We start from the raw sequence: 27,383 nt of genomic DNA, 5'->3' as shown, positions 1-27,383 counted from the left end.
TTGATTATATTCCCAAGTTTAACAGATATTAAAGTCTGATCAAACAGTTTCTGGGACCAGAATATCCATGAAAAGCAGAGCTGTGGTAAGACTAAGGCACCACTTTAATGGTGAGCGTTAAATGAATTGGATTTTAAATGGCTCTTCAGAGGTCTCTATCAATCAGTTACAAGATTGACAGGACAATTGATTCCCAACTGATACTAGATAGAGCCCAGCACAGAACAGGTATACAACTGGTGACTAATTATAGTTCACTAGTCCTAAACTCATCAACCACACAGAACACTTAATGAGATACAATGAGACTCAAAATCAATTCTTACCTGGTCAGTTGGTCATTCAAAATTTGAACGAAATGGTTGTTCTAAAAAAATTTATTTGTTTTAAAACAAGGACATGATCTTATCACTTTCGTCGTTCAAATTGACTTTAACGTGAACTGATTCAAAGTACAATGAAAATCATGGCAACATACAGATACTTAACAAGTGTAGTCCACATTGAAATCCACATCAATAATATCAAATATATCCAAACACTACACTAAAAAAGTTTTCATTCACATGTAAACAAACACAAAAAAAAAATCATGTTAATATTTTTAAAATTCACTGTACTAAGTCATTATTTTCTTGTATGTTTGATACAGGTATGCAGGTTTTTCTTAAAATAAATGTATAAAATTTCAGATCTGAAATCTTTTAGCAATAACCCACTGATAATTCATCATCATCATCATCAATTTTCTTATACTTCCATTCCTATAAAATTTAGATTTGAATTATGGGTAACAGATGAAAAATAAACCTTAAATTTTTTTTTCTGCATAAAGTTCACATTTAGAAAATCCCATTACCTGTTAATGTACTTCAACAACAAAATGTAATTAATAAATGCAAATAAATCTTGGAATAAATGTATGTAATTGACTAGGCTTTAATTTCTATGAACCTCATATACATGTACGAGCTGTTTGAATGACATCAAATATTGCCATTATTACCCAAACAACATTGAAGAAAAATGTCTTGACAATAGGAAAAAAAAAATTGAGATATAAACTTCGCTTCTATGATACGAAAACTACTTTCCATCTCTTATAGTGGCCAAAACTGAGCTGCAGGCCATTGCATGAAAAACACTTAAATCTCGCAGGTTCTTGACATTTTAAATATATATGATATAATAAATGTCTTCATCTAAACAAACTATTTAAGTTTGTTTATAGGAAGACAATTTTTTTTAAATAACATACATAAATAATTAGAACATTGAGAGCCTGTGTTAAATCTATACATTGAAGTTTATGTGTTTTAACAGATAAAAAAATAAATATACCATATTACTTTAAAAGGTCAGAAATTAAAACTACTCAAATGATTTCTAGAACACAAAAGAATCAGAAATCAAGGAAGTATTTATCGTTCACAATGTACATGATGTAATCGTGAAATCTACATGCAATGTACGCACACATAAACACACCTTTGCAAATCAGCCATTTTAATCAGTAGTTGTGCCTAAGAATATTCATTTTTCAATGATTAAGGCATAGCTGCCAACCTTTACCAATCTGAATGTGGGTGATTACTTTGTTTAAAGTGAGGGGATGGGTGGGAGGGATTTTGTAAAAGAAAAAATATCAATACAATCACAATTTCTGTGTGGGGTAATTATGTGTACATAAACAGAAATTGTCTAAATCTGTGGGGTTTCACCCTCAAATAGAGGGAGGAGGGGGGTGGGGTGGGGGTTGACAATTATGACATGGCAAGCCACTAGCTAAATGCGGTCACTTTTCACTTTATGTAACCTGATACATGTATATACAGAGTAGATGCAATAACGTAGCCCTTAGAAATTTTTAATATTCTGATATTTTGGTTGTAGCTGGCCCCCAGAAATGTCTGAATGTTAAAAATCGGGGAGGACTACACTATCAAACTGATACAAGGATGTGCTAAACAAAGAAATATAAATATTCACATATTAAGAAAAATAATTCATTCACAATACATGATATTTCACACATATGTAAAATACAGTGTAAAAACAATACAATTATTTCTCATCAAAATAAAATCAGAGCAATATTAAAAACAACAATGACCACAATCATATCAGGATTTGAAAAAATAAAATTGTTAATTCATGATGCACAACGGCTTCACATTGAAAGACATTTGATTTGTCCGGGTAGTGAGATGTACGTTTCGTCACTTACGAGCCACTTCCGTTACTGGATCCACTTGCCTCAGATTGACCTTTCTGGCTTTTATCGTCATCTACCAAAAAAAAAAAAAAAAAGAACCAATTACTACATAATTCATGACTAACAAGGAATTACACTGCACACATTCATTTACACATTATCAAATGCAGATTACCAAGCCGAACAAAAACGCTGTGCTAAGTCTGCTAGAAACATGGATAACTTTAGAAATCAATGAGACACAAAATCATCAGTGGGCAAAAAATTCAAATATGCTTAAATACTCAATTCCATGAACATAGATCACTTGTGCTTCCATCCTCCATCAATTATCTTCCACAACATAAAGCACTTAAATGGCCTGTTATAAAGAAATGGTATGGATTTCTATACTCAATTGGGCAACCTTATACACGTAATTTAACTTTGCATACATCAAGCTAACTTCATGCACCATAATTTTGGCCTCATAGATCTATTCATTATGTAATTAACAATCTCTGGACGTAGAGTGCCAATCTACGCTGGGTATCAGATATAAACCAAAAGTCAAAGCAGGTCGTTCACACCATCAAATTATTCTAGACCGGATCCCGTCAAAGAATGCCAAGAACTTGCACCGTTCTTCAAACTGATCAACGCCAGGGGATGGCTGCAATTGATTATACAGTCCAGACAATCAATGGTTTGTAATATCCTGCAATAAATTTTTGCTGGTTTTTTTTATTGATGGCCATTATGACTTTTGTTTCAAGTTTACAACTGTCATTTTGAGACAACAGAGAAAATGCTATCAAGACAACCATTAAGCATGTTTATTGCAAAGAATGTCTAATACTATTTTAGATCATTACATGTTATTGAAGTCTTGAAATTGTACAAAATGAATGGTGATCATCCTCTATTTAAGATCTAGTGATATTCGGAAGTATTGTTAGTCCTATGACTGCAGCAGAAGACGTGTAATATCATATGTCAGGTAATATATTGATTGAAATCTACATGGAAGGGAAGCTGCTGTACTCTGTCGTTATCTCCACCATACTTCGATAAAAATGGAAACCTGAACAACATTCTCTGAATTTTACAAGAAAACATTCATGTTTCCAATTCCACATCTGATTGATGAATATGTGTCCATGTCAGCTTTTTGTGCAAATGGCTTGAAAATATAGACCTGCATATGTAACTACTGCCATGCAAGAACACACAGACTTCTGTATAGTCAGAAAATTTTGTTAGGGACATTCATTGCCTCACAATAGGCTATGTACGACAATCATGTACCAGAGCTGTGACCGAATTCCTCTTAAAACAGGGGGAAAGTAGTTCAAAGGGAAGGAAACCACCCCCACCCCACCTGGCAAAATATCATTTTCTGTCACTTTAGATCAAACCCAGTGTTTCGTTTTTTTCTTCGAAAATTGAGCCAATCAGAGGATTTCCTCTGAAAAAAGGAAAAATCACACCCCTGAAATTTATTATTATACTCTCATTCACAACAACTTCTCCCATCAAATATATGCAAAGTCAAACTCAAAAACTGTGTTACAATGAGGTGAATACCATATAGAGAGTTTATGTATTTACTCTTTGGTCTCATGTTTTCTTCGAAGATAATTACAGATAAAGAGAGACAGATAACTATTGATTTCTTCAAAAGGTAATAGGATGTGAAGGTCTCAAAACACTGACTGAACGTCATTATGTAAAGAGTACCGTTGTACTTTACCTCATGGTTGATAGAAATGACAAGAGAGAGAAATCTGTTAATTAGTTAGTTTATTGAAACCTTGAGAAACATCTCATTGGTATGGTACAGCTATATAATAATCAAGTAACAATACACTAGTGAGTATAACCATGTGAAAAGAATCATGTGACCAAATTTGTTTCTGGATCAAAGTCATTGGTGAAGGTCAAATTCAGAAACTAAACAGAAAGAACACTTGTAGTTTTTCATCCTTATATTTGCTACATGTACATGTAGGTAGGGGAGACGAGCGGTATTGATGTTCAAAGGCTAAGGATATTAATCAAAAGTTAACGTATGAAAATAGTACCTGGCAGTAAACAATGTTTGTGGTGAGGGTTGTTACATGTATGTGTTATACTGGTTACCTGAACCCCTGAGTCCTGATATGTGCTGTAACAGTTACCTGAACACTTGAGTCCTGATAAGTGACGTACTAGTTACCTGAATCCTGATAAGTAGTGTACTAGTTACCTGAACACCTGAATCCTGATAAGTGAGGTACTAGTTACCTGAACACCTGAATCCTGATAAGTAGTGTACTAGTTACCTGAACACCTGAATCCTGATAAGTAGTGTACTAGTTACCTGAACACCTGAATCCTGATAAGTGAGGTACTAGTTACCTGAACACCTGAATCCTGATAAGTGACGTACTAGTTACCTGAACACTTGAGCCCCATGATAAGTGCTGTTCTGGTATTTTACCTGTAATAGTTACCTGAACCCTTGATTAGTTACCAGAACCCTTGATTAGTTACCAGAACCCTCGATTAGTTACCTGAACCCTTGATTAGTTACCAGAACCCTTGATTAGTTACCAGAACCCTCGATTAGTTACCTGAACCCTTGATTAGTTACCTGAACACTTGAGCCCTGATAAGTCCACATCTAGACCTGCTGTACTGGTGGAGGCACGCTTGGAATCCAAGATGTCTGCCATTGCATTTCGTCTTCCTGTTCTCCCTGAACTTATAAACTCCTCCAAACCACTAGCAACCTCCACTTCGGCCATTGTAACTAAAACAAATAGATTAAGTATGAGTTTTTAAAAGATATCCTGCATTCACTGACTAAAATTCCTAAATAATTAAGTTGCTTATAAGCACTACATATGCAAGTTCTCCGCAAATGAAATGGGAAGGCTATCTATAAAGTCACTTTAACTTAACTGTCTATATTGGGAGAAATTATATATACTGGCAGATGTTGGAAAGAGCCAATAGCTGTTGATATTTGAATGCGATTAAGTATTCAGCACTTCAGATATACTGTTGTATGGGTGGATACAGAAATAGAAATTTGAAACCTGCTGCTCAACATATGCTCTTTATATCAGTGAAGAGGGTCATGTCACAATCTAACTTGTATGATAAACATCCTTTAAAAACTCCATTATAAACATTGGATGACATTTTGTGCATGCAAAAATATCACATATAGTATGGTAACTGCAGGGCATTAACCACATGTGAAAATGGAGAGAAAAATTATTGATGCCTGATTAAAGATGCCATCAAAGAGAGTAAAAGTCCAGTTCGACTTTGTAAATGTATAAATCAAGATTACATAAAAGATGTAGTACACATGCACTATGAAGTTCATTTCATATTCCTTAACATAGCTGCTTCTTGAATAATTTTAATTTGATGATACATTGTTAAGGAACAGAACAAAGAGAATACTACACCTCAAGAAGTATATACTTTTAACACAAGCCTTGGAAAGGTGTGCATTAGTTTTACCCATTGATTATACATGTATATCCAAAAATAACAATTGAAAATGACCTTGAATATACATGTAATTAAAAAAACCATAAAAAGTTCGTACTTGTTGCAACAACAACATAACAATTCTTAAACAAGGAAATTGCAAGAGAACATTTCTGGCTTGTGAGAGGATGCTATCAGTTAAAGGACACATATCGTGTTTTCAAAGTATACAAAATTATATGCATTTTGTCTTCCTTATGCTTATAGAAATTAATTGTAATAGTTCGTTCGCTGAAGTATTGCGATAATTAGCCACAATACGGACTTAAATCTAAGCCCCGATTTCAAAAAGCCTAGTTAATTAGATAGGTAGTCACGTGGTACAGTGACGTCATATGCGACCTTCGTCGATCAACTTGTTGTAAAAGTAGTGTTAGATATTTTTAAAAACTCAGGATTTAGGGGCCTAATAAATTTACCATGGATAACATTTATTTCGATGTTAACAAATTTCCCGAGTCTTATATCTTTTAGCCACCAGTGCATACAAATAGCGGCCCAAATGTAGCGAGGAAAGCGAGTATGAAATCTGCGAGTAAATAATGTTTACATGGGATCACTGTCTAAACAGAATATGGTAATGTCATTTCTGTAAACAACTGTAATTAGCGTTGTTGCTTTTTGAAAATAAACAGTGCAATTATTATTAAATTTATTTTGGAGAAGTTAGATAGATCTAAATTATGATACGATTATGTATCATTGACAACTAGGCCTACTGTCACGGGTGCATTTCGAAAAAATAAAAAAAAATAATGAAAATTATCAAACTTATGGTGAAAATCCCAATACCCTTAAATTATTTTATTCAAGCAATTTTATTAATCATTTTTGTTGTTATCTACACGTTGTTACTTAGGAAGTGGGAGCGCGGCGTGCTAGTATGTTGTTGTAAACACGTACGTGTTCCTTTAAAAAAAATGGAAGCATTATAATTCAATTCAAAGTTGGAAAATATCATATTTTATTATTTATAATTGAAAGTTCAATTATCTTTCATCTTCAAATTTCTTTTTTAAAACTACCATTTGGTAGAGTTCTGCCTATATGGTGTTACAAGGTGAAGGTCAGTTGATGCGAGTGTGTATTGAATTTGAGAGCAGAACGGAAAGCATAAGCCGTAGGCCTATATGTAACAGTGGGTAGCTTCGATAGAACCATTTTCTCGCAGTTTATCTACGTCTTTGTTCAAGTGCTTGTTTAAAAAAGTACAGGGACAAATTCTACTGGGTTTTTTATGGCAAAGTCGTTGTGCCGACAAAAAATATTCACGTCTTGTCCCTCATACCTTCCTTCGAAAATTGAAAAAAACACAGTCCAAAGCCTCTCTACTGACAGCAAGTACACCCTTAAACGGCACAAAACACCCTAATGCAGTGTTATTTACAAGCCGTTAATGTGATAATTGTTTGTTTGTCAATTAAATCTAATCTGTTTATGAAATGGCTAACAACTGTTTTCAAATCTTCTCGCTCGAGGTCGCATATGACGTCACAGATAATGGCGCGTAAAATATCGAAGAAAATATGCATATCGCAAGATTTGAATTTCATCGCTTTCAAACTCGAAAACTACGCAAACTGTTTCATTTAAAACACATGTAAAGTAGTTTTAGGCATGAAATGAATTAATTTTGCTGAAAAAATTAAAAAGTTTAAAAACATGCGATGTGTCCTTTAAGGCTTTGTAATTCTTCAATTCTCTTGACCAGTCTTTAGTGGTACCTGACACAAAATGGCAAATCTCACTTATGATAATTACCGGGAATATTGGCATTTTTACCGACAATTTCAGATTTCTTGAAATTCAACCTTAATTAACATATCCCATCCCTCTACAAGTCGAGTGCTTATATTTCATCATAATCAACTCTTCGCAATTTGATACTTAAATTATGGAGAAAATAACAATTAACTGCCTATGGACACTAAAATTTCCACTTCCACCACATTATGAATTATAACACTGGTACTAATAACAAGCCAAAAAGAATCTGCTAACTATGTAGTTCTACCTGTCTGTATTTATAATTCTTGGAATTATGACAATAGAAAGAGTGTACAGACATTAACCTCATTAGAAAGAGTGTGCTGACATCAACCTCATTAGAAGAGTGTACTGACATTGACCTCATTATATAGATTAGAGTGTACAGACATCGACTCATTATATAGATTAGAGTGTACAGACATTGACCTCATTAGAAGAGTGTACAGACATTGACCTCATTATATAGATTAGAGTGTACAGACATTGACCTCATTAGAAGAGTGTACAGACATTGACCTCATTAGAAGAGTGTACTAACATTGACCTCATTAGAAGAGTGTACTAACATTGACCTCATTATATAGATTAGAAAGAGTGTATACAGACATTGTCCTCATTGTATAGATTAGAGTGTACAGACATTGACCTCATTAGAAGAGTGTACAGACATTGACCTCATTAGAAGAGTGTACTGACATTGACCTCATTATATAGATTAGAAAGAGTGTATACAGACATTGTCCTCATTAGAGACAGTTGAAGCTGTATGTCTGACATCTTCACATGTCATGTGTCCAATTCACTTACATCTTGATGATGAGAGTCAGTAAATCAGACACTAAATATTGGCATGTGATGAGAGTCAGTAAATCAGACACTAAATATTGGCATGTGATGAGAGTCAGTAAATCAGACACTAAATATTGGCATGTGAAGAAGTGGGACCCCAAATACCCACCATAAATGTTTACATGAGAAAGAAAAAGACCCAAATATCCACCATGTTTACATGAGAAAGAAAAAGACCCAAATATCCACCATGTTTACATGAGAAAGAAAAAGACCCAAATATCCACCATGTTTACATGAGCCTCTAAGGACACTTGATATAAAAAAAAAAAATAGGTGCATGGGTTGACACATATCTTTTGGCTTAGTTTCATTGTACTTTAAAAGTACAAACATAATTAATTCCTTTAAAAATATGAAATAAGGGACTAAGGTAAATAAAAACTAAATTTCATGTAATGTTCAAAAGTTGAAATATGTTACTTCTTCCTATATACTATAGATAAATTTTCTGCACTGTTTTGCATTGAGAAATCATGGAAATGAGTTACATTCCATATGGTAAATTGTATTCATTTTACTTATATAAAACCTAAATTTAGTTTTCATTTGTAAAAATAATTATGATTCCATAAAGAACCTAAATTTAGTTTTCATTATCTTTGTCAAGATACATTCCATACAATATGGTAAATTGTATTCATTTTTCTTAACCAAGAGAAAAAAACAATAAAAAAACCAAAAAAATAAACACCCATAATTTTAGTTTTCATAATTTTTGTAAAAATGTTTGTAGCAAGTGTTGTGAAATCAATGTTAATGGAACTGTCATGAGCATAGCACTTTGAAATAATTAACCAATAAATCTCAATGTTTAGCGATAGCTGAAAGGTCATTTAATGAACAGGAGATTGTGAGCTCTTGCCTTATCTAGCAACTGTTCCTTGGCGAACCCTCAGCACTAAAAGTGGATGTATCCTGAGTTGCACATGGACATGATAATTTATTCTTCCTGCTAGATGGCTCAGATTGTTTAATCAAAATTTGTGGCAAAATACCCTCAAATCAGACAGAAATGACTGTTGTTGAAGTTACCATTACCAACGGATCGATAGGTATATCATTATTAGACGCAAGAATAAAACAGGCAATTTGGTCTGTCAATTATCATTTTTAAGTTAATTGAATCTACATAATGAAATTATACAGGTCTTCGATGGGATATTGTACAATGAATTGATTTTAACATCTACCGGTATTTTCAAGCAGTTCATAGTTCCAAAATTAATTCAATCACTATATGTAAGATTCTTATCCAAAGAAAGATTTTCTCTTGGGGCTGTAAAAATGGGGAGTGGATGCCATGGTGATTATGCACCCCCTCCCACCACCACCACCACCACCACTGCCGCCCACACAAAGCATGTGGTGGGGGAGACTGGGAATGAGTCTCTTAACAGTAAGTAATGCAGTGCTGCATACAGAATACTCAGTTGTATAACACACTCACTCACTCACTCTGAGTGCATGTTTAATTCCTAGATCTCAATCTCAAAATATATCTTATAATACAGACTTATCTTCTTACAGATATAGCTAAATTCCGATTCAGAATCATAACTGCTAATAAAGTGCACTAATAAGGTACATGATAGCCCTTTTACATGTACTTTATTTGTGGGGGGTGGGAGGGGGGTAATGATTAAGACATGTTTTACATACCTAGGGATTACCAGCTAAAATATGATGATGATTATTCTGTTTTGTGGCAGCTAGGGCTTCTACCAAAGACTTATTAAAAATTGATTTTGTGCTGTTTTTCATTGAATATGCAGGGGAAAAAATGAGAATACAAATATGTCCGCACTTCTAGACACACAAATTCTCTCATATTAATCCATTAAAAAGCGACAAACTTTAAAATACAGAAAATCTTCTTAAACAATTTGTTGTCTGTCTTCATTTATATATTCTCTTGATTAAAATTTAAAAATACGAAGTGAATAATCTCGAGATACAAACTTACGATTTTCCAGCTGGTTTTGACTGATGCCAACAATAAGCAGATCCTAGAGCTGTTTGACTCGAATGAATATAAACACTAACAAGATCGTTGATATCTCCCCCCTTCCAATCTGTAAACACAAGAAATAAAATGATAAAGCACAGAGCACATAAAATCAGAGTGGTTTTTTTTTATTTTATAAAAATCATCCCAAATCAATAACACCAGCTAAAAATAATCCTACTGCTAGACCAAGAACTAATTCTATGGCAGTTAAAAGGAATTCAAGGTAACAAGTCTGTTTCTGTGGGTTGTCGATTTTCTTTTCTAAGTATTCACCATTCCATGACTCCTATGTTTGGCTCATACTTCTGACAAGTTACCTGGAAAGTCCCGATTTTCTCTGCAGTACTGTAATGACCCGTGACTGCAGACAGACAGGTCATGCACTACACAATTACCCCTCCCCAATATATTCACTTTGAAAGATATTATCCTTTCAAGTAACCAATTTAATCGTCATGGATTTCAAATCATCTAGAGGAAAAATTTAGAAATATCATGAAGTTGTTTATTATTGTGAGGTCCAATTTTGTGGCTTAATTTTATTCAATTCAATTGAAATGATGTCCAACAATTTAAGGATAATATCCCTCTCATAAGACAGACACCAACTCAAATAGTAATGAAATATTAAATACTTCTTTTATAAATGCATAATATAAAAGTTTTAAAACAAATTATGAACATTCAAATGAAAAATTTCATTTGAACGAGTAGAGGGATCATATAAGTATTCCTAATTTGTTCAGGAGCATTAATATAAACACAGTAACCACTAAATCACAAGGATTCTACATGCAGTTGTAAAAATATGTAATACTTGACCTAGCAGTTTGACCAACGTCAGTCTATGTTTTCTGTGCGGATGTCAGGGTATTTAACGATGGACTGCACACAATATGTGAAGTCCAGAGACAAAAATGACAGGCTGTATATGTATAGGCACTTAAAAATACTTACATTTCTAAAAAAAAAATTGATTTACGAGTTCCCAAAATGTGATTGGTAAACACTGAATATAAGCGATCGTCACAAAATACGTGTACTTAAAAAAACCTCATTGTAAGTGCATGTATTCACATGTATAAATCTCTCTTCCTTGATATGTGATGAATTTTTAGCTATTTGTAATGGGGATTTTCCTACATGCATATCAGTAATATAAATCTATTTTTTTCCCCTGAAAATAGTATGTGCAGGCCTTAGTTATATCTACTTACAACACTGCTAAATCCTCCTCCTCTTCTTCTTGAATGTTTACGTCAATCTGTAACATAGAAATGACTCAATGCATTTTCGTATCATTAAATAAAGGGAGTACAGAATTTTCCATAAAACAAGCAACCTATCTAATACATGTGTCTACAAGCTTTCATAAGTGTAAAGCAAAAAGCTTAAGTGCCTTCAATTTTCCAGCAATGTTCTTGGAAGCACCAATAATTTTGTTTCCTTGGAAATGTGAATATATATATATCTCTTGAGTTCTCACACAACTGTCACCTATGTGTATACACTCTAGAAATATTTCTGAATTATAGATGCTTTCTCTATTGCCAAAGTGTGGAACGTGCTACAGCTATCTCGTAGCAGTCACTTCCACTGGCTCCAGGTCTGTCACTTCTACTAAACCAAATTCTTTTGTTGAAATACAATACACACTTTCTTGGCAGTTTCTGCTGCCAAGCACATCTCTATAATTTGTTTCTGCACAAATGTAATTGGTATGTTGCAGTAATTTATCTCAATAAAATCACCCATACCCCAATACTTATTTCAATCAGTTACTGTTACTGTGGTCAAAGGTCACAAAAACTTAAGCTAGCACCTAGGTTGTTCCAAAGCAAAGAGTGTAAAAATCATCACTTGAAAAGAACCAAACTCTCTTAGGAAATCAATTGAAGCAATATATGGGAAGTAAATTATCACAAAAAATGATTAATTATGTATATAAGTTAACACTTTGCCTGCTGTGAATCCTAGAAATTTGCTTGTCTGTATAAGACTGGTGCAGTAATAGGCTACTAAGAAACCCTTAGCAATTTATGAAGTTCTAAATTGGAAAAACAGTACTTGATATCTGAAATGATATCATAACTCAATCTAGAAGTTTAAAAATTTGTTTTTAATCTTTTCAATAATTCAGAAACTCAGAGATCGAACTAAAGATTAAATACAAATGTAATTCTTAAATTAATTTACATATACGTGCCATTTCTTAAAATACCCTGGGAGAAAACAAGATGTGTTAATTGATATAGCAATACATGTACATAAGTTTTGAGATGGGTCACAAAGCAGTTATTTCTAATTGGTTTTCTTTTTAGGAAAACATTTATTTAGACAGTCTCTTTTATGTTTGCTACAATTTTTATTGTTTTTCTCACTGACAGTAGATGTGAACACTGTAGGTGTCCTACCACTACCAAACACACCTCTATCACAGAAGAGTTCCCAACTCAAAACCCGTACAGTATACTATCAAAAATATTTGGTCAGGGTCATGTTTCATATAAGCAATTAACCTGTGTGTAAAGTATGATAATCTAATATCTCTCCATCACAAAGTTAAAGGGACTGGTTTATGAGTTTTGAAAAAATGTATTTTGCATTTTTGATGTTAATCATTAAAAATATAACTCCTTTAATGTTGACAGCCAAAATTTTGACCCTCTGAATGCAAGAATAAAAGGAATATTTTAGCCTTAAATCTGTGTTATGTAAACAAAAACTTGAGTCTTTTTATGTATACAAACAAACCAGTGAAATATAAATTTTGTAAATAGAGCATCTTAATTTTACATAGTCACAAATGTTAACTTTTAGATGACACAGCTAGTCTACCCAAAGATTGCTTGAAATGTGAAAGATATACTTTAAGTGGTTTTAATTTGGCGGTGATAAAAGTTCGTGGTTTTTCATATAATGGTCTAATTGTGGTGGTTTTATTTTCGCAGAATTCAAATTTTATTTGATTACTGGTAACTGTTCAAAACGTATTGTGTCACACTTGCAAAATGATTGCTGCAGTTGTTTTAATTTCACAGAAAAATCCCCGACCGCAAACATATAGCGAAATTAAAACCACCGCAATCATTTCCCCATTTACAGTAATAAAATTAGATCCGATATCCATTTCTTTTGTAAATTTCATAAACAATAACATACTGCAATCTTTGTTTACAAAACAAATAACAAACCCTCTAAAATGAGCTTCTGTGATTTCTGCGAAATCTTTTAAACACATTAGACAGTATGTTTTAATAATTAAAAGTGAAAAAAAATTTGGGGGGGAAATCATGAATCAGTCCCTTTAAGAACAAAGATTTCAAACATTTTTTTTTACAATTGACCTTGACAATGACAAATGATCTTGGGTCAAATTCATGGCCACTATCTTGCTATTAATAGCAAACTTTGTATTTAGTATGACTTAAATAATATATCCTCTCACTTATAAAATTATGGCCAGGACAAAAGTAGTAGGGCAGGAAAATGACATTCCTGTAACATCCAACTTTGTTCACGGGGTTACAATGAGATGTAACACTCCATATCAACCTGTGTGACCCCAATACAATACACATCCTACAGAAAATACGTACATCTCGGGTACACTTTGGGGTACTTTTCGGGTACAATTTGGGTACTTTTTGGGCACACTTTGGGTACTTTTGTGGTACACATTGGGTACAGTAAAAAGTACCTGGAATGTACCCAAACAGTACCTGAAACTATACCCTTTTTGGAACTGCACTTTAGATTTTTTTTTAGCTGCAGGTGGGTACTTTTTCAGGTACATTTTCCTTTCCCATGCAACTTTTTAAGTTTTTGATTTTCGGGGTACCTTTTGGGTACATTATTATTTCAAACTTTGTAAGTTTCAAGTTTTAGAGTACCTTCTGGGTACAATATTATGTCAACTTTGAAAGTTTCCATTTCGGGGTACCTTTCGGGTACATACATCACAGTTAGAAAAGTCAGAAATAGCACACATAAATGAACACAGTGAAATGCACCATGGAAAAATTGATTTATTTTAGCAACTTGTAATTATTTTCAATGAAAATTGAACAGTTCTGATACACATCTACATTAATTTAACAGCTGTAAAATGTCCCTAAACATTACTAACTAGCTAAAAAACTGGATTAAGTTTCACATCCATAAAGCAATATCTAATTACAGATCTGTAATAATGGAGCATTTGACGTCATCACCACGACATGTGATATGCCTGTCAGGAAATGTTACTTGAAACAAAAGAACAAATGACAACTAGCTATCAACCCTGCCACTAGCTCTCTCAGTATTGCTGCATTAAACTAGAGAGGAAGGTCTCCTACACTGCATTTCTACACTACAAGTGTGACCTTAAGTAAGTAATGACAAACCTTGTACCTCATTCATATACATTAAGTGACAAGATATAAGCATGACACAGTCCTACTAAAGGTTATATCCTTCTTAATTGAGGTCATGCACTGTGACCTAATCTAAAGTTGTGATACACCTGTCCCCCTATGAGGCATCAACTGACAATGTTTGATGACTCTATGCCTCAAAGTATCCAAGTTAAAGAGCCATGCAGACAGATCGAGATTTACTACATTTGGTCAGTATCATTCTTAAATGAGGTCATAGTGACCTACTTTTAGTTCATGATAAATTAAGACCCCCCCTATAACACATATAAGTGAAACTGACATGGTTAAATGGTTCTAGGCATTAAAGTATCCAATTCATAAGCAGGGCATGAAAAAGCTAACAGATGGATGCATGTACCTTCACAACACCATTATATCCTGTCACTGATGGGCATGTAAAAAATAAACCACGTGTAAAAATGTGTACGTGGTTCAATGCAGGTAAACATTAGAAGGTACAGGCGATAGATGAATTGGAAGTTTCTATAAATAAAAACAACAATGCCAACTTTTTGTCCATTAGATTACCATAAAATATTGATTTTGATAACAATTCAGATTGAATAAGATGATAGTTGAACAAGCCACCTTATTCATCCCAATATTACAGCGTACTTGTCTATCCGTGTCATGAATGCTCCATTCTATAATCTCTGAAGTCATATGATTTCTGAAAATTTCATTCTGATTTCTAAGAATGTTAAGTGCCTCTAAGATGAGAAGTTGATGCCATTTCAGTTGATCAGATGATAGAACCAGCTGTATACCTAACAGAAGCAGTCTTATCACCATACCACCCTACACCAAGGAATGTACAGTTGTCAAATGCACTGCAGCTATTAATTGTTCATTGATCTTTCTTCAGACGGTTGCCAAAAGATTAAAATAAACACACTCCACTTTGTATTTAAAACTGAAGACAGCCCCACAGTGGTTGTCTGAAGTCCATACTCTGGTAAACTGCTGCAGACAAATTCAAGTGCTAGATCTAAATGTGTATGTAATTCTTTTCTACGCAGTTTGATTCTGTTAAAAAACTATAAAAACAGACTGCATGTAGTTCAATTAAATGTTCATCAAAATGTGTACTCAGGTCGTAAAGCTTCGCAAATGTTCAAGTCCCCCCCCCCCCCCCCCCCCCCCCCCCCCCCCCCCACGTTACAACTCACATAATTTATGATGGGGATTCCTTTTACAATAAAATGTTGGTTTTTATTTTTACAAGTAGAACATTAAAACAAACTTGTTGGATTGAACGGAATGTATGCCTTAGTATTGTCGATCATTATCTGCAGGCAAAATACCTGAATGTATCGTGTTTACAGTGACTTGGACTTAACCACAAAGAACATGTGTATGAATAAGGCGATGATCTCAACATTTATAACATTGATACTCATGCACATCCTGATTTATTCACAGCGCTTTTATAATTGCATGTTATTTCATAATATACTGCAATATACATGTAATTTCACGTGTAAAAGGTTCAAATACTTAAGTGTATATGATGAACACTCTTTACATTATATGAAATGAGTGGAGAAATGACACACCGTCATAATGGATGAATAAACGAAAATATAGATATCAGCAATCTTTTACATCTAGCTAGATAGTTCAGTAGGCTAACGGGTTGACTGCTGATCTGAAGATTGTAGGTTCGAGTCCAGCAGGGGTTTTAATTTTTTCCCCAGATTAAATACCTTGTACTAAAGTTGCATTTTAAAAAACTGAATAAAGTAAATTTGAGAGTTATTATTGTACATATCTTTTACTTTCCATCAAGATCAGATTTCACTAGTGAGTTAATCCTCCGAGTGACAGGCCATGTTTGATGTCCTATTTTCATAATAAACTGTTTCATGTTTTATAAAGCATACACTGCTTCAGCTTATCATATACCGTACAAAATGAGTAGAAATTTCTTTCATTCCTTAGATATCACATAGTCACAAAATCTCTTTATCAGTAACGTCAATCAATCAGAGAAATCAAATTTCTGTTCACATACAGACTGTCTAGTTATCTCATCAACATTTTATTGTACATGTAAATGAACAAGAACTGGTACCTGAATAACCTAAAATTCCATTTCCTATACTGAAGATGTCCCCTCCTCACCATGATTAATATTCTGATTTCATAGACATAAATACAAAAATTTTACAAAAATCTACACTGCCACTAGTGCATCATATACCTAATTGTAAAAATCTCAAATTCTCATTTTTCAAAAAACAAATGAAGAATCAGGTACGGAAACAATTTTTACTTTACTGGTCAAAACGACGTGAAGAGGGTCAGAAATCAGGAAAACTCACAACATATTTTTTTTGTATAAAGAAAACTTTACTATGGAAAGTTATATATTTTTAGAATCCCTAGAATTAAGAAAAACTCTATGTAGATTTCGAATTACATGTAGTGCACATGACCTTCAAATTGAAAGAGGAAGATATGAATTTACAAAAACCAATTCTGGCCATAAGATTTCTTTAGAAAGAAAGAAAAGAATATGTGAATTATGTAACCTTAATTGTGTTGAAGATGAATTTCATTTCCTTACTGATTGTCCATTCTATGTTGAAGAGAGAAATATGTTTTTTAATGGTATATACAAGCTCAACAAAAATTTTATTTATCTAACAAATAAGGACAAATTTACTTGGTTGATGATTAATGAAGACAAACCAGTAATTGTCAAATTGAGCGAATATTTAGTGCAAACTTTCAGAAAAAGAAGTGATGCTTTAAAACTGCAAAAATCATTATAGTTTATAATTCATATATTGGTATAATACTGATACTGTCCATCCACTTGTATATATACATGATTAGCAATTCATATATGTTTGTACTTGTTTCCCCAACATGCTGCATCCACACGCAGTTTGCAGTCTATGTAACCTGTAGTTAATGTTGTAAACTTTCTTTCTTTTTTGAATTTCCTTCTTTATAAAATGTCTTACTGGGCCCAAAATTGGAATAAACTTATCTTATCTTATCTATACACAAAAGGTGATTCTCCAAGTATCCAACTCTTTTGCAATATTTTCACTGTCATGTATTGACCTAAATCTTGTATAATCTCCACGAACATACATGTATATTAAAAATCTGTATAATCTCCACCACATATAAGTCTATTCTGATTTCAACTTAACGTCAACTAGTATTTCAGCAAATCAGGTAGACTCTTTTCATGGGTATAGTGACATATTTTCTGATGTATGAAAAGTACATGTAAATATATATATATATATATATATATATATATACATGTATCAACATTCAAAATATCATCCCCTGGAGTGAGCAATAACTGTAACTTGTAACCTGTACGTTACACAATACTTTGCTCATTCCTATCCCTGCCTATAATCCTATTAGACTCGGAGTAGCCTACCTCTAATCTTGACAAATCCAGCTGCCGTGTATGACAACACTCACATCAACAGGAAGCAGCTATCTCTCTCTCTGGAAATCGTAAAGATTAATAATTCAGTAAATCAAGAATGACGAGACGGAACTTTTCACATGAAATACACACACAATGAAAAGACATATCCTGTTTGTACTCTTAACGTGGATCAATCCGATGCTATATGCTTCAATTTTGAGTAAAGGACATCAATATTCCTGATCATGCACCCACTACTTTGAATATCTTAAGGTTAGACATGTGCAACACATTCAAAAATCTTACAATTATTCCAAAGATGCGACACACTAAGAAATACAAATACCATATGACATTCCATTTTTGTGTCAGCTTAATGTGTTAAGAGTACAAGACAGTTCTAATTACATCATACTCCACACATCAGTAAGGGTACGTTTAATCAAGTACAGGGTAGCACGTCTCTAAAGCAATATCTAAATCTCACAATCTGACTTCTAAAACTCAAGTACCAAAAGCTAGGTTTATACATGTATCATCAAGTTGGTACATGGAACAATATAGCATTCATCATCCCATTGGCAACAAAATGACATCATCAGTTTAAATTAAATTGTAAAAAAACAATTAGTATACTAGAAATGTCAGTAAAGTTAGTTTTAGAATGATATATCGTAGCCTACCAACAATTAGGTAGTATTTCAAAAGAACACAAATCCGGATTAAATAACATGCTTTACAATACAGGTACTGCATGAACTAATATTTTCTAAACACTTACCTGGATGTGCCGGGTCTGTCACTGATATACATGAGTCTCTTCCTGTCTAAATTTCCTCTACAACATGAATCACAAAATATGTACACCAACAACTACAGAACAAAGAGTTTGGGAAAATCAATGCTTTCACAATCAGAATTACACAGAATATCCAAAACACTTCAAGCACAACATAAATTTGGTGTACTTAATCCTTAGGATTAGAGATCATTTGTTGGCCATACCAACCTAAGGTAAATAGCTGGTTTACACCCTATATTACTAATATGACCTACTGTTACACTGTTTAAACACAGTGACTTGAGGCAGCCATGAGTAGGAGCTTAATAATGATGGTCACTTATATAGCAGTCTCACTATAAATAGAAAGCTGACAATTCTCTGGAGATAAGGATGATCATAAAAATGGCATCAAGTATTGATTTAATTTTAATTTGATTCCTTAGGGGTAGACAATGATTCAACTTCCAGATTGACAGAAGCTGGTCTCTAGCCAACTTATTAACAATTAAACATAACACCCTGCTTCTAGAAAGTGATAATCATATTGCCCTACAAATGAAACATGGTTCTTTATCTATGTGTGGAATGTGAAACTTTAAAGAAAGAAAACTACATGTCCGAATTCACTTTGTTTTGTATTTTGAGAATATGACTCCTTACAAAGTAAAATTTATGCTTTTAATTAAAAATGATTATTAGTTACCAAAGGAAATTTGGGGATCTCTGAATCCCAGTAGCATCCCTGAGATTCCCAATGCAATTGTTTTGTCAATTAATCTCTTGAAATGTTCAAATGACTTTGGAAATGATTCTTCATGCAAAACAATCCTTTTACCGTATAAGTGGTATTATTAGTAAGGCACAATTTTAGCGAATTTTCCATAAATTACGGGTAAATATTTAGCGAGAGCTAATTTTAGTGACTTTATGATTCCAAGAAAGATAGCGATTACCTCCGATGTGGAATGAAGGTTAGCGCTATTCAATTTCAGCAATCTCAACACTGTAGCTAATAATGCCAAAATTAAATCCTTGCTAAAAATTCTACTTACACGTTATTACACGGACATCTATATTTAGATGATTTCTATCACACGGTATATTCTACTTACACATCATTACATGTACACATATTTAGAAGATTTCTATCACACAGTATATTCTACTTACACATTATTACATGTACACATATTTAGAAGATTTCTATCACACGGTATATTCTACTTACACATTATTACATGTACAGATATTTAGAAGATTTCTATCACACAGTATATTCTACTTACACATCATTACACGTACAGATATTTAGAAGATTTCTATCACACGGTATATTCTACTTACACATTATTACATGTACATATATTTAGATGATTTCTATCACACGGTATATTCTACTTACACATCATTACATGTACAGATATTTAGATGATTTCTATCACACAGTATATTCTACTTACACATCATTACACGTACAGATATTTAGATGATTTCTATCACACGGTATATTCTACTTACACATCATTACACGTACAGATATTTAGATGATTTCTATCACACGGTATATTCTACTTACACATCATTACACGTACAGATATTTAGAAGATTTCTATCATACAGTATAATCTACTTACACATTATTACATGTACAGATATTTAGATGATACGGTATATTCTACTTACACATCATTACATGTACACATATTTAGATGATTTCTATCACACGGTATATTCTACTTACACATCATTACACGTACAGATATTTAGAAGATTTCTATCATACAGTATAATCTACTTACACATTATTACATGTACAGATATTTAGATGATACGGTATATTCTACTTACACATCATTACATGTACACATATTTAGATGATTTCTATCACACAGTATATTCTACTTACACATTATTACATGTACATATATTTAGATGATTTCTATCACAGGGTATATTCTACTTACACATTATTACATGTACACATATTTAGATGATTTCTATCACAGGGTATATTCTACTTACACATTATTACATGTACACATATTTAGATGATTTCTATCACAGGGTATATTTGGATTGTACAAAGAAGCTTCCCGTAACTAAAGGAGTGACAAATCATTTTCACAGCCTTCTTACATGATACTCATTAATTAATAACTTAACAGACACAACTTGGCTCTTATCAAAATGATCTTTGCATGTTCAACTGAACTCCTTAAAATACCATGGCTTAGATCATTAATCCCATGTTAATCCCATGGGAGAAATCCAATTTGGCCCTTACCAAAATTATCTTTGCATGTCCAACTGAACTCCCTGAAACACCACAGCTTAGATCATTACTCCCATGAGACAAAAGGAATTACTATATTTGTTGTGTGATGTCTGCATTTTAGTTGTACAATGTTTCATATCTATGTTTTTTGAATAAGGTTACAACATTACTCATGATTATCTCCCTTAAAACATTTTAAAAAAAATTAATCATTACAGTTTTACTGACCAGACTTTAAGCTGTAATTCATATTTCTGTACAGATGCACCAATAGACAAATGAGCCCAAAACAGAAGTTATGACATACTGTATATCACCTTAATACAAGTCAATTTCAAAATCACAAAGACTTTAATGTAGGGTGCAGAAACCATCTACTCAAGATGCATTAACAATTGGTCATGTCCAAGTTTGATAATGTCAGCCAGAGTTTTGCAATATCATCTGAATTAAAGGTTACAATGACCTAAAGGTCATCTTCGCTAGCCAAGTGTCCATTTCGCTTACTCAGATCAATTTAACTCCCCATAGAGACACTAATGGCTAGGGAAGATGCCTAAAAATGGAAATGAACGCTTACATTTCCAATAGTTTTGCCTTTGATATCTTACAAAGTGTAATGATAGCCATTTCCTCTTGAACGTGATGCAGTTGTTAACAATCATGTATGAATCATAATGAACATAGTACATCTATTTCATTGGCTAGGAATTCTGACAAAAATGAAAGTAGAATGTAAATGTATGAAATAAACATTATTTCTGAAAATACATGATGAAACTTTTTGTAAAGCACTAACATGTCTTATGAAGTCTGCTGGCATGAAGTGTCACAGTTCATACTCTCATGTATTTACAAAAATGAATTTAATTTCTTAAATACATACATGTATTTACATTTCCAGTGTTTTGTCAATATCTCTACCAATTGTAATGATAGTCATTTCCCCCAATGAATGCAATAAATTGAGAACAATGTGCATATAGATCTTGATAAATGTAGTACATGCCTATTTTTACAGCTGGGAATTCCGACAGACATGTAATTAGAAATTAGAATGTTAATATAAAAAAATATTTAATTTTGAAAATATGCGAGGGCTTAAACTGCAGTGCTACATTCTGACATACTTTTCATGAAGCGCTTCCGAACACACTCATGAAATATGCTGGGGGGAAGTATCACAGTTGGACCAAGAGACACTCCAAATATATAAAGCTGGCTTGCTGATCGATCCCGGCCCAAGACAATTTCCAACATTATTAAGATGACCAAAGATAATCTCCAATATAAAGCTAATCAAGAAAAAAATCACTTGGAAGTGTGTGCAATAAAAAAAACCCGACTTCAATTTAACAGACATGAACCAAAATGCAATCAGGTGATGACTTAAAACAAGAGATCATGGGGACCATCACTAGTAGGAGTAAGAAGTGGGGATTGCCCGAGGTGATCACTGCTACTGACAAAGATGGAGGTTCAAACACAAGCTGTTCATCTTCATTACTCATACATAGCCGAGGGTTTTCCATCCACTCCACTCCCCATATGGTAGTAGACCAAAAAGCATTGACTAAGGAAGATGAAGCATACATTGTCTATACCAGGAAAGACAACTCCTACAACCTTTGTGCAGGCCCATTCTTTGAAAGTGCATTTTACATAGTTTGGTTTTAAATTTATTGGGTTTAATTGAAATTACTATACTGTAACAGTGCAAATACAGTAAGTTTCTGAAATTACTCCTAATCAACAAAAGAGAACCATGTGATACATGTGTTAATAAGAGAAATGATCTGAGCTAAGACTGCTTTCGATTCACTGTACAGTAAGGATTTCACACTCTTCATAAGTACCGAGTTTGTAATTAATATGGTAGTTGTTCTAGACAAAGAATCATATAAAACTGAAGCCAACAGACAGCTGTCTGATGAGTGATTTTATAAGAAGCTGCATTCAGATCCTACAGAGGAATTTTCAGCCCTCATCACCGAAACTCTCGATAAAATGTACAAAGAGAAAGAACTAGAACACTGCATTTACGAAGCACTCTGTCCAGCTGACTGCAGACCAGGGCAGTTCTATCTCCTCCCAAAAATCCACAAAGAAGGTACGCTTGACCGACTCATTGCAAGTGCCATTAGACACCCCACGGAGAGAATTTCTGAATTCCTCGATTTTCATCTCTGTCCCCATGTAGAAGATTTGCTGTCATATCTCAAGGACACATTCAACCGATTACATTAACAAGACTCCTTCTTCTGACCTATCCGACAACATGTTGTTGGTGACAATGGACGTCACATCCTTGTACACCAACATTCCACACGAGAGGGTATTGAAGCTTGTAGGGAAGTCTGGGAAATGAGGTCTATTCAGAGACCCTCTACTGAATCATTGGTCAAGCTCCTGGAAAATGTTCTCAAGTTCAATGACTTCATGTTCAACGGTGAACATTATCTACAAATTAGTGGCACAGCCATGGACACCAAAATGGCTCCTAGTGATGCCAACATTTTTATGGGGAGACTTGAACGTAACCTACTAATGCAGTCATCAATAAAGCCTCTAGATCTGAGTTGGTTGCGATTCATTGACAACATTGAGATGAAATGGGTAGAAAGTCTGAGAGACCTTGACAACTTCATTGAACTAGCCAATGCATTTCATGCTTCCATTAAGTTCACTGTCGATATTTCCACATTCAATAACGTTAGTTAGAATGCCTCCCATATACTCGTAATATAGCAGAAAATTGCAGAATCACTCCAAAACAATTTTGAAAAATTACCAAAGAATAAACACGTAAATCTAAAGCTAAAATTGAATACAACTAACCTCGCTGATAATTCACAGGTCCTTAACACTGTAAAACAAGAGTACCACAAACGTTACATAATACGCCCGTGAAATGCTTACATAGGGTGTTTTTCTTGTGCTATAATTTGTATAACTTTGCTTCAGGTAGTATCAGCCATCATGAGGCTGTGACAAACTTTCATATGAACAAAGGGTCTTAGCTTAAAAATCGAGATTTCCTCAAAATGGACCAAGTTCAACAACCTGTAATTTTCTCAAAAATTAGCTTAAAAATCAAGATTTCCTCAAAATTGACCAAGTTCAACAACTTTGTAATTTTCTCAAAAATTGTAGAAAATCAAAATCCATCCCTCATGCACATCTTCAATACCCATACAAACACTCCACAAAATAAGAAGGCTCTCACTTGAAAACTGTGGGAAGAGTAGGGCGGACAAATTATGTACCCTCCATATAATACTTATTTCTAAATAAATGGGCAAAACTCCTGGAAAAAAGGTCGAAATGGATCAAAATTGCAGTATGATCTAGAGTGACCCACAAAGAAGCTACACAGCAAGTTTCAGCATGATATGTGAAAGGGAAATGAAATTATAAAGAGAAAACCCCGAACGGACGGACGGATGTACGGTAAGACGGACGGACGGACGTACAGACATCGCAGTACCATAATACGTCCCGTCTAAAGACGGGCGTATAAAAAAACGCAAGGTATTATTGTAAATTGAACACTCTGAAATGTCACTTTTCTTAATTCAAATTGACTGCCATTTTACTGGAAACTGTTATCAAAACACCCTGCTGTTTTCCAAAACAAAAGCTCAATGAAGAACCGCTCATTACCATATATGGAAAACAGTGACGCGTACCTTTTGCTTGAAGACAAAAAGAGTACGATGTGCAGTGGACACAGAATTACCCTGTAGACAGTGTTCGAAATTGGTTTAAAACTTGGTATAGATCATGGGTCTATGCCAAAACAAGATGACATAGACCTCATCGAATTGGCATAGACCGCAACAATGAAGAAAAGAGCACAAAGAAGTATAGCGCACTTGGTATGCCATTTCACCGACATAAATACTTTTTTCTTGAAAATCATTTTTTACAAATATTCTGCTATACAATGTCAGTTTATACTTGTGTTTATACCCAAATTACTCAATAAAGATATCTATATGTTGATAGAATCTCTATTTGATGAGCATAAACATCAACGTGATTATATAGTAGATGTAACATAATGGGTCTAAAAAATTGCAAACTGTTGTAATAGGTCACCATAAACCAGGAATAAAACACTGAAAATGTTTAACTTGTCAATGAGTACGACTGTACCCAAGTCGTTTTGAGGAAATTTGGTTTACAGTGGCCCTCTTGTTGAAAATGGTTAAAATATGAAAAAATTGTTTCTGAAATGTATTACACGATTTTAAAATTGTTCTGTAAAGTTTATAAACCCTGAAAATTTGAGCAAAATCCATACTGAAATGAGCGAGATATGAAGCTTCAAAGTTAGCATCTAGGAAAAAGAAGAATAATAAGAATAATCTTAACCAGCACAATCAGTAGAAGGTCTTCCGTTGTTACGGAAGACCTTAAAAACATGTAGCAAAGTTCTGTCACATGATATATCAAGGCAAAGCTAAACACTCGAATTATCATCCAAAGGCAAATGAATTGATGAAATCTGTTAAAGGTGTTGCAGCCATGCAAGAAAAAGACAGTGAGCTAAGTAATACCATACAGGGTTGTTGTGTGATATGAATGCACCTATGAAAATATTGTACTGTTCATCGATCATTCCACATAGGAACATGGTTTATTGATTAAAGAATGACTCATATAAATGTCAGTAATGCTAAAATGCAGCAGTTATTTATCTTGGTTAACGAAACATTAAAAACGCTGGCCTTATATTTGAAAATAACACACCAGTCCATTATTTGAAACCGTTGTTTTCCCTTTAGATTTACGAGTCGGCCGTTTCGTCAGCAAAAGCGCTATATATCTTTAAAACATTGTTATTTATTTCTAATGTATTTAGAAAGCATATTTTCTCTCTGTTTCCATAACAATGTTCTCCTTTCCTCATAACGTTTATCAGACGTTGACTTTTGGGATAACTCCATTGCTTTAAACCTAGAAAATCGGCATAGACAATTTGGTCTATCCAAATTACAATCGGCATAGACTGGTGTCATTTGACATAGACTAAGGTCTATGGTTAATTTCGAACACTGTGTAGAATTGAAAGGTGAACAGGCAGAAATAATCTCTGCAGTGCTAAAGGGAAAAGATATGCTTTTCCTAGTGCATTCTGGTTAATTTTCTTTACTCAGGCCTAATGAAAGCAAATTTTATAAAAAGAATAATATTAAACCTTCATATTAATTTAATTTGATGCTGCAATGTTGACTTAATTTATATTTTTTAATATACAGTGTTTATTTGAAAGTACAAGTTAATTTTCCAATAACATAACTGCGAAGTAAAGATTGTAGTACATTTTCCGTAAAAGGTCATATCTCCATATTTGGTAGCTGTTCACTTACTCAATGACAAGCTCCAGTAAAATGGAAGCTGTACACAGCAAAATTCAAACTCGCAGGTTTTAGTTCTCTTTCTACCCTAATTGAAATGGAATTAAACTTAAGTTAAAAGCGAGTCATTTGTGAGGGTAACTTTTTTGGTTGTATATTAATGATATGTAACATGATTTTAATGAAACATGCACCGAGTGCAATTTTTATTTAATGCTACATTGCGGGTATATGGGACATATTCTATCGTTAATAGGTTCGTAGGACATTATCATTTTAACGACAGAACATTCTATCACAGTAGTCGGCAATTTTATCAATAAAGTAGAAATATATGAGAGATGGGCATAAATACTTTACAGGAGTCGGCAATTTTATCAATAAAGTAGAAATATATGAGAAATGGGCATAAATACTATGCTCGCGAAGCTCAGTGGTAGTATTTATGCCCATTTCTCATATATTTCTATTTATTGATAAAATTGCCGACTCCTGTGATTCTTTAGATCTACAGTGCAGTTCTCTTGTCGTCTTGAATATTGTTCTAAAGATGATTGTTTGCGAACTCACTTTTGTCTCATACTGTACTCTGTCAGCAATCAGAAAATGGCTTTAAAGATAAAGATTACTTACATATTCTTACTCATATACACATAACAACTCCATTGATTACTGACTAATAAGTAAATAAGATTACGAAGGAAATCACACAATGCAACTAAATATAAAACCAAGTATTTCCGGAAAGTTAAAAGTTATCGTTT

General features: G+C 33.6%; 1 protein-coding gene and 1 long non-coding RNA gene across 10 annotated transcripts in view; one reads left to right on the top strand and one right to left on the bottom strand.

Annotated features, from left to right (window-relative positions):
* Nucleotides 1–362: 362 nt before the first annotated feature.
* LOC125683263 (uncharacterized) lies at nt 363–27,339 on the bottom strand. 8 transcript variants are annotated; one of them, XR_007372841.2, is made up of 7 exons: nt 27,190–27,339; nt 18,979–19,035; nt 18,204–18,274; nt 11,591–11,637; nt 10,329–10,437; nt 4,830–4,988; nt 363–2,288 (listed from the first exon to the last, which is right to left on the bottom strand). It is a non-coding gene; the product is annotated as an uncharacterized LOC125683263 (long non-coding RNA). The 8 variants fall into 8 exon arrangements; XR_007372842.2 differs by having other exon boundaries at nt 27,253–27,339; XR_007372846.2 differs by lacking the exon at nt 27,190–27,339 and adding an exon at nt 21,837–21,927.
* LOC125683261 (uncharacterized) overlaps nt 19,067–27,383 on the top strand; it is a 52,009-nt gene continuing 43,692 nt past the window's right edge. The window contains exon 1 of one of the 2 annotated variants that reach the window (XM_048924233.2): nt 19,067–19,211. Coding sequence is in view for 1 of the 2 variants with exons in the window: in XM_048924231.2 (XP_048780188.2) it covers nt 19,947–19,952 (6 nt within the window). In the remaining variant the exon portion in view is untranslated. Of the gene's footprint in view, nt 19,212–19,720; nt 19,953–27,383 lie in introns of those variants that run through there. The other variant, XM_048924231.2, reaches the window with a different exon arrangement.

This window comes from Ostrea edulis, chromosome 6 (assembly GCF_947568905.1).
Source record: "Ostrea edulis chromosome 6, xbOstEdul1.1, whole genome shotgun sequence".
Classification (NCBI taxonomy): domain Eukaryota; kingdom Metazoa; phylum Mollusca; class Bivalvia; order Ostreida; family Ostreidae; genus Ostrea; species Ostrea edulis.
This window is presented reverse-complemented; position numbering and strand designations above follow the sequence as displayed.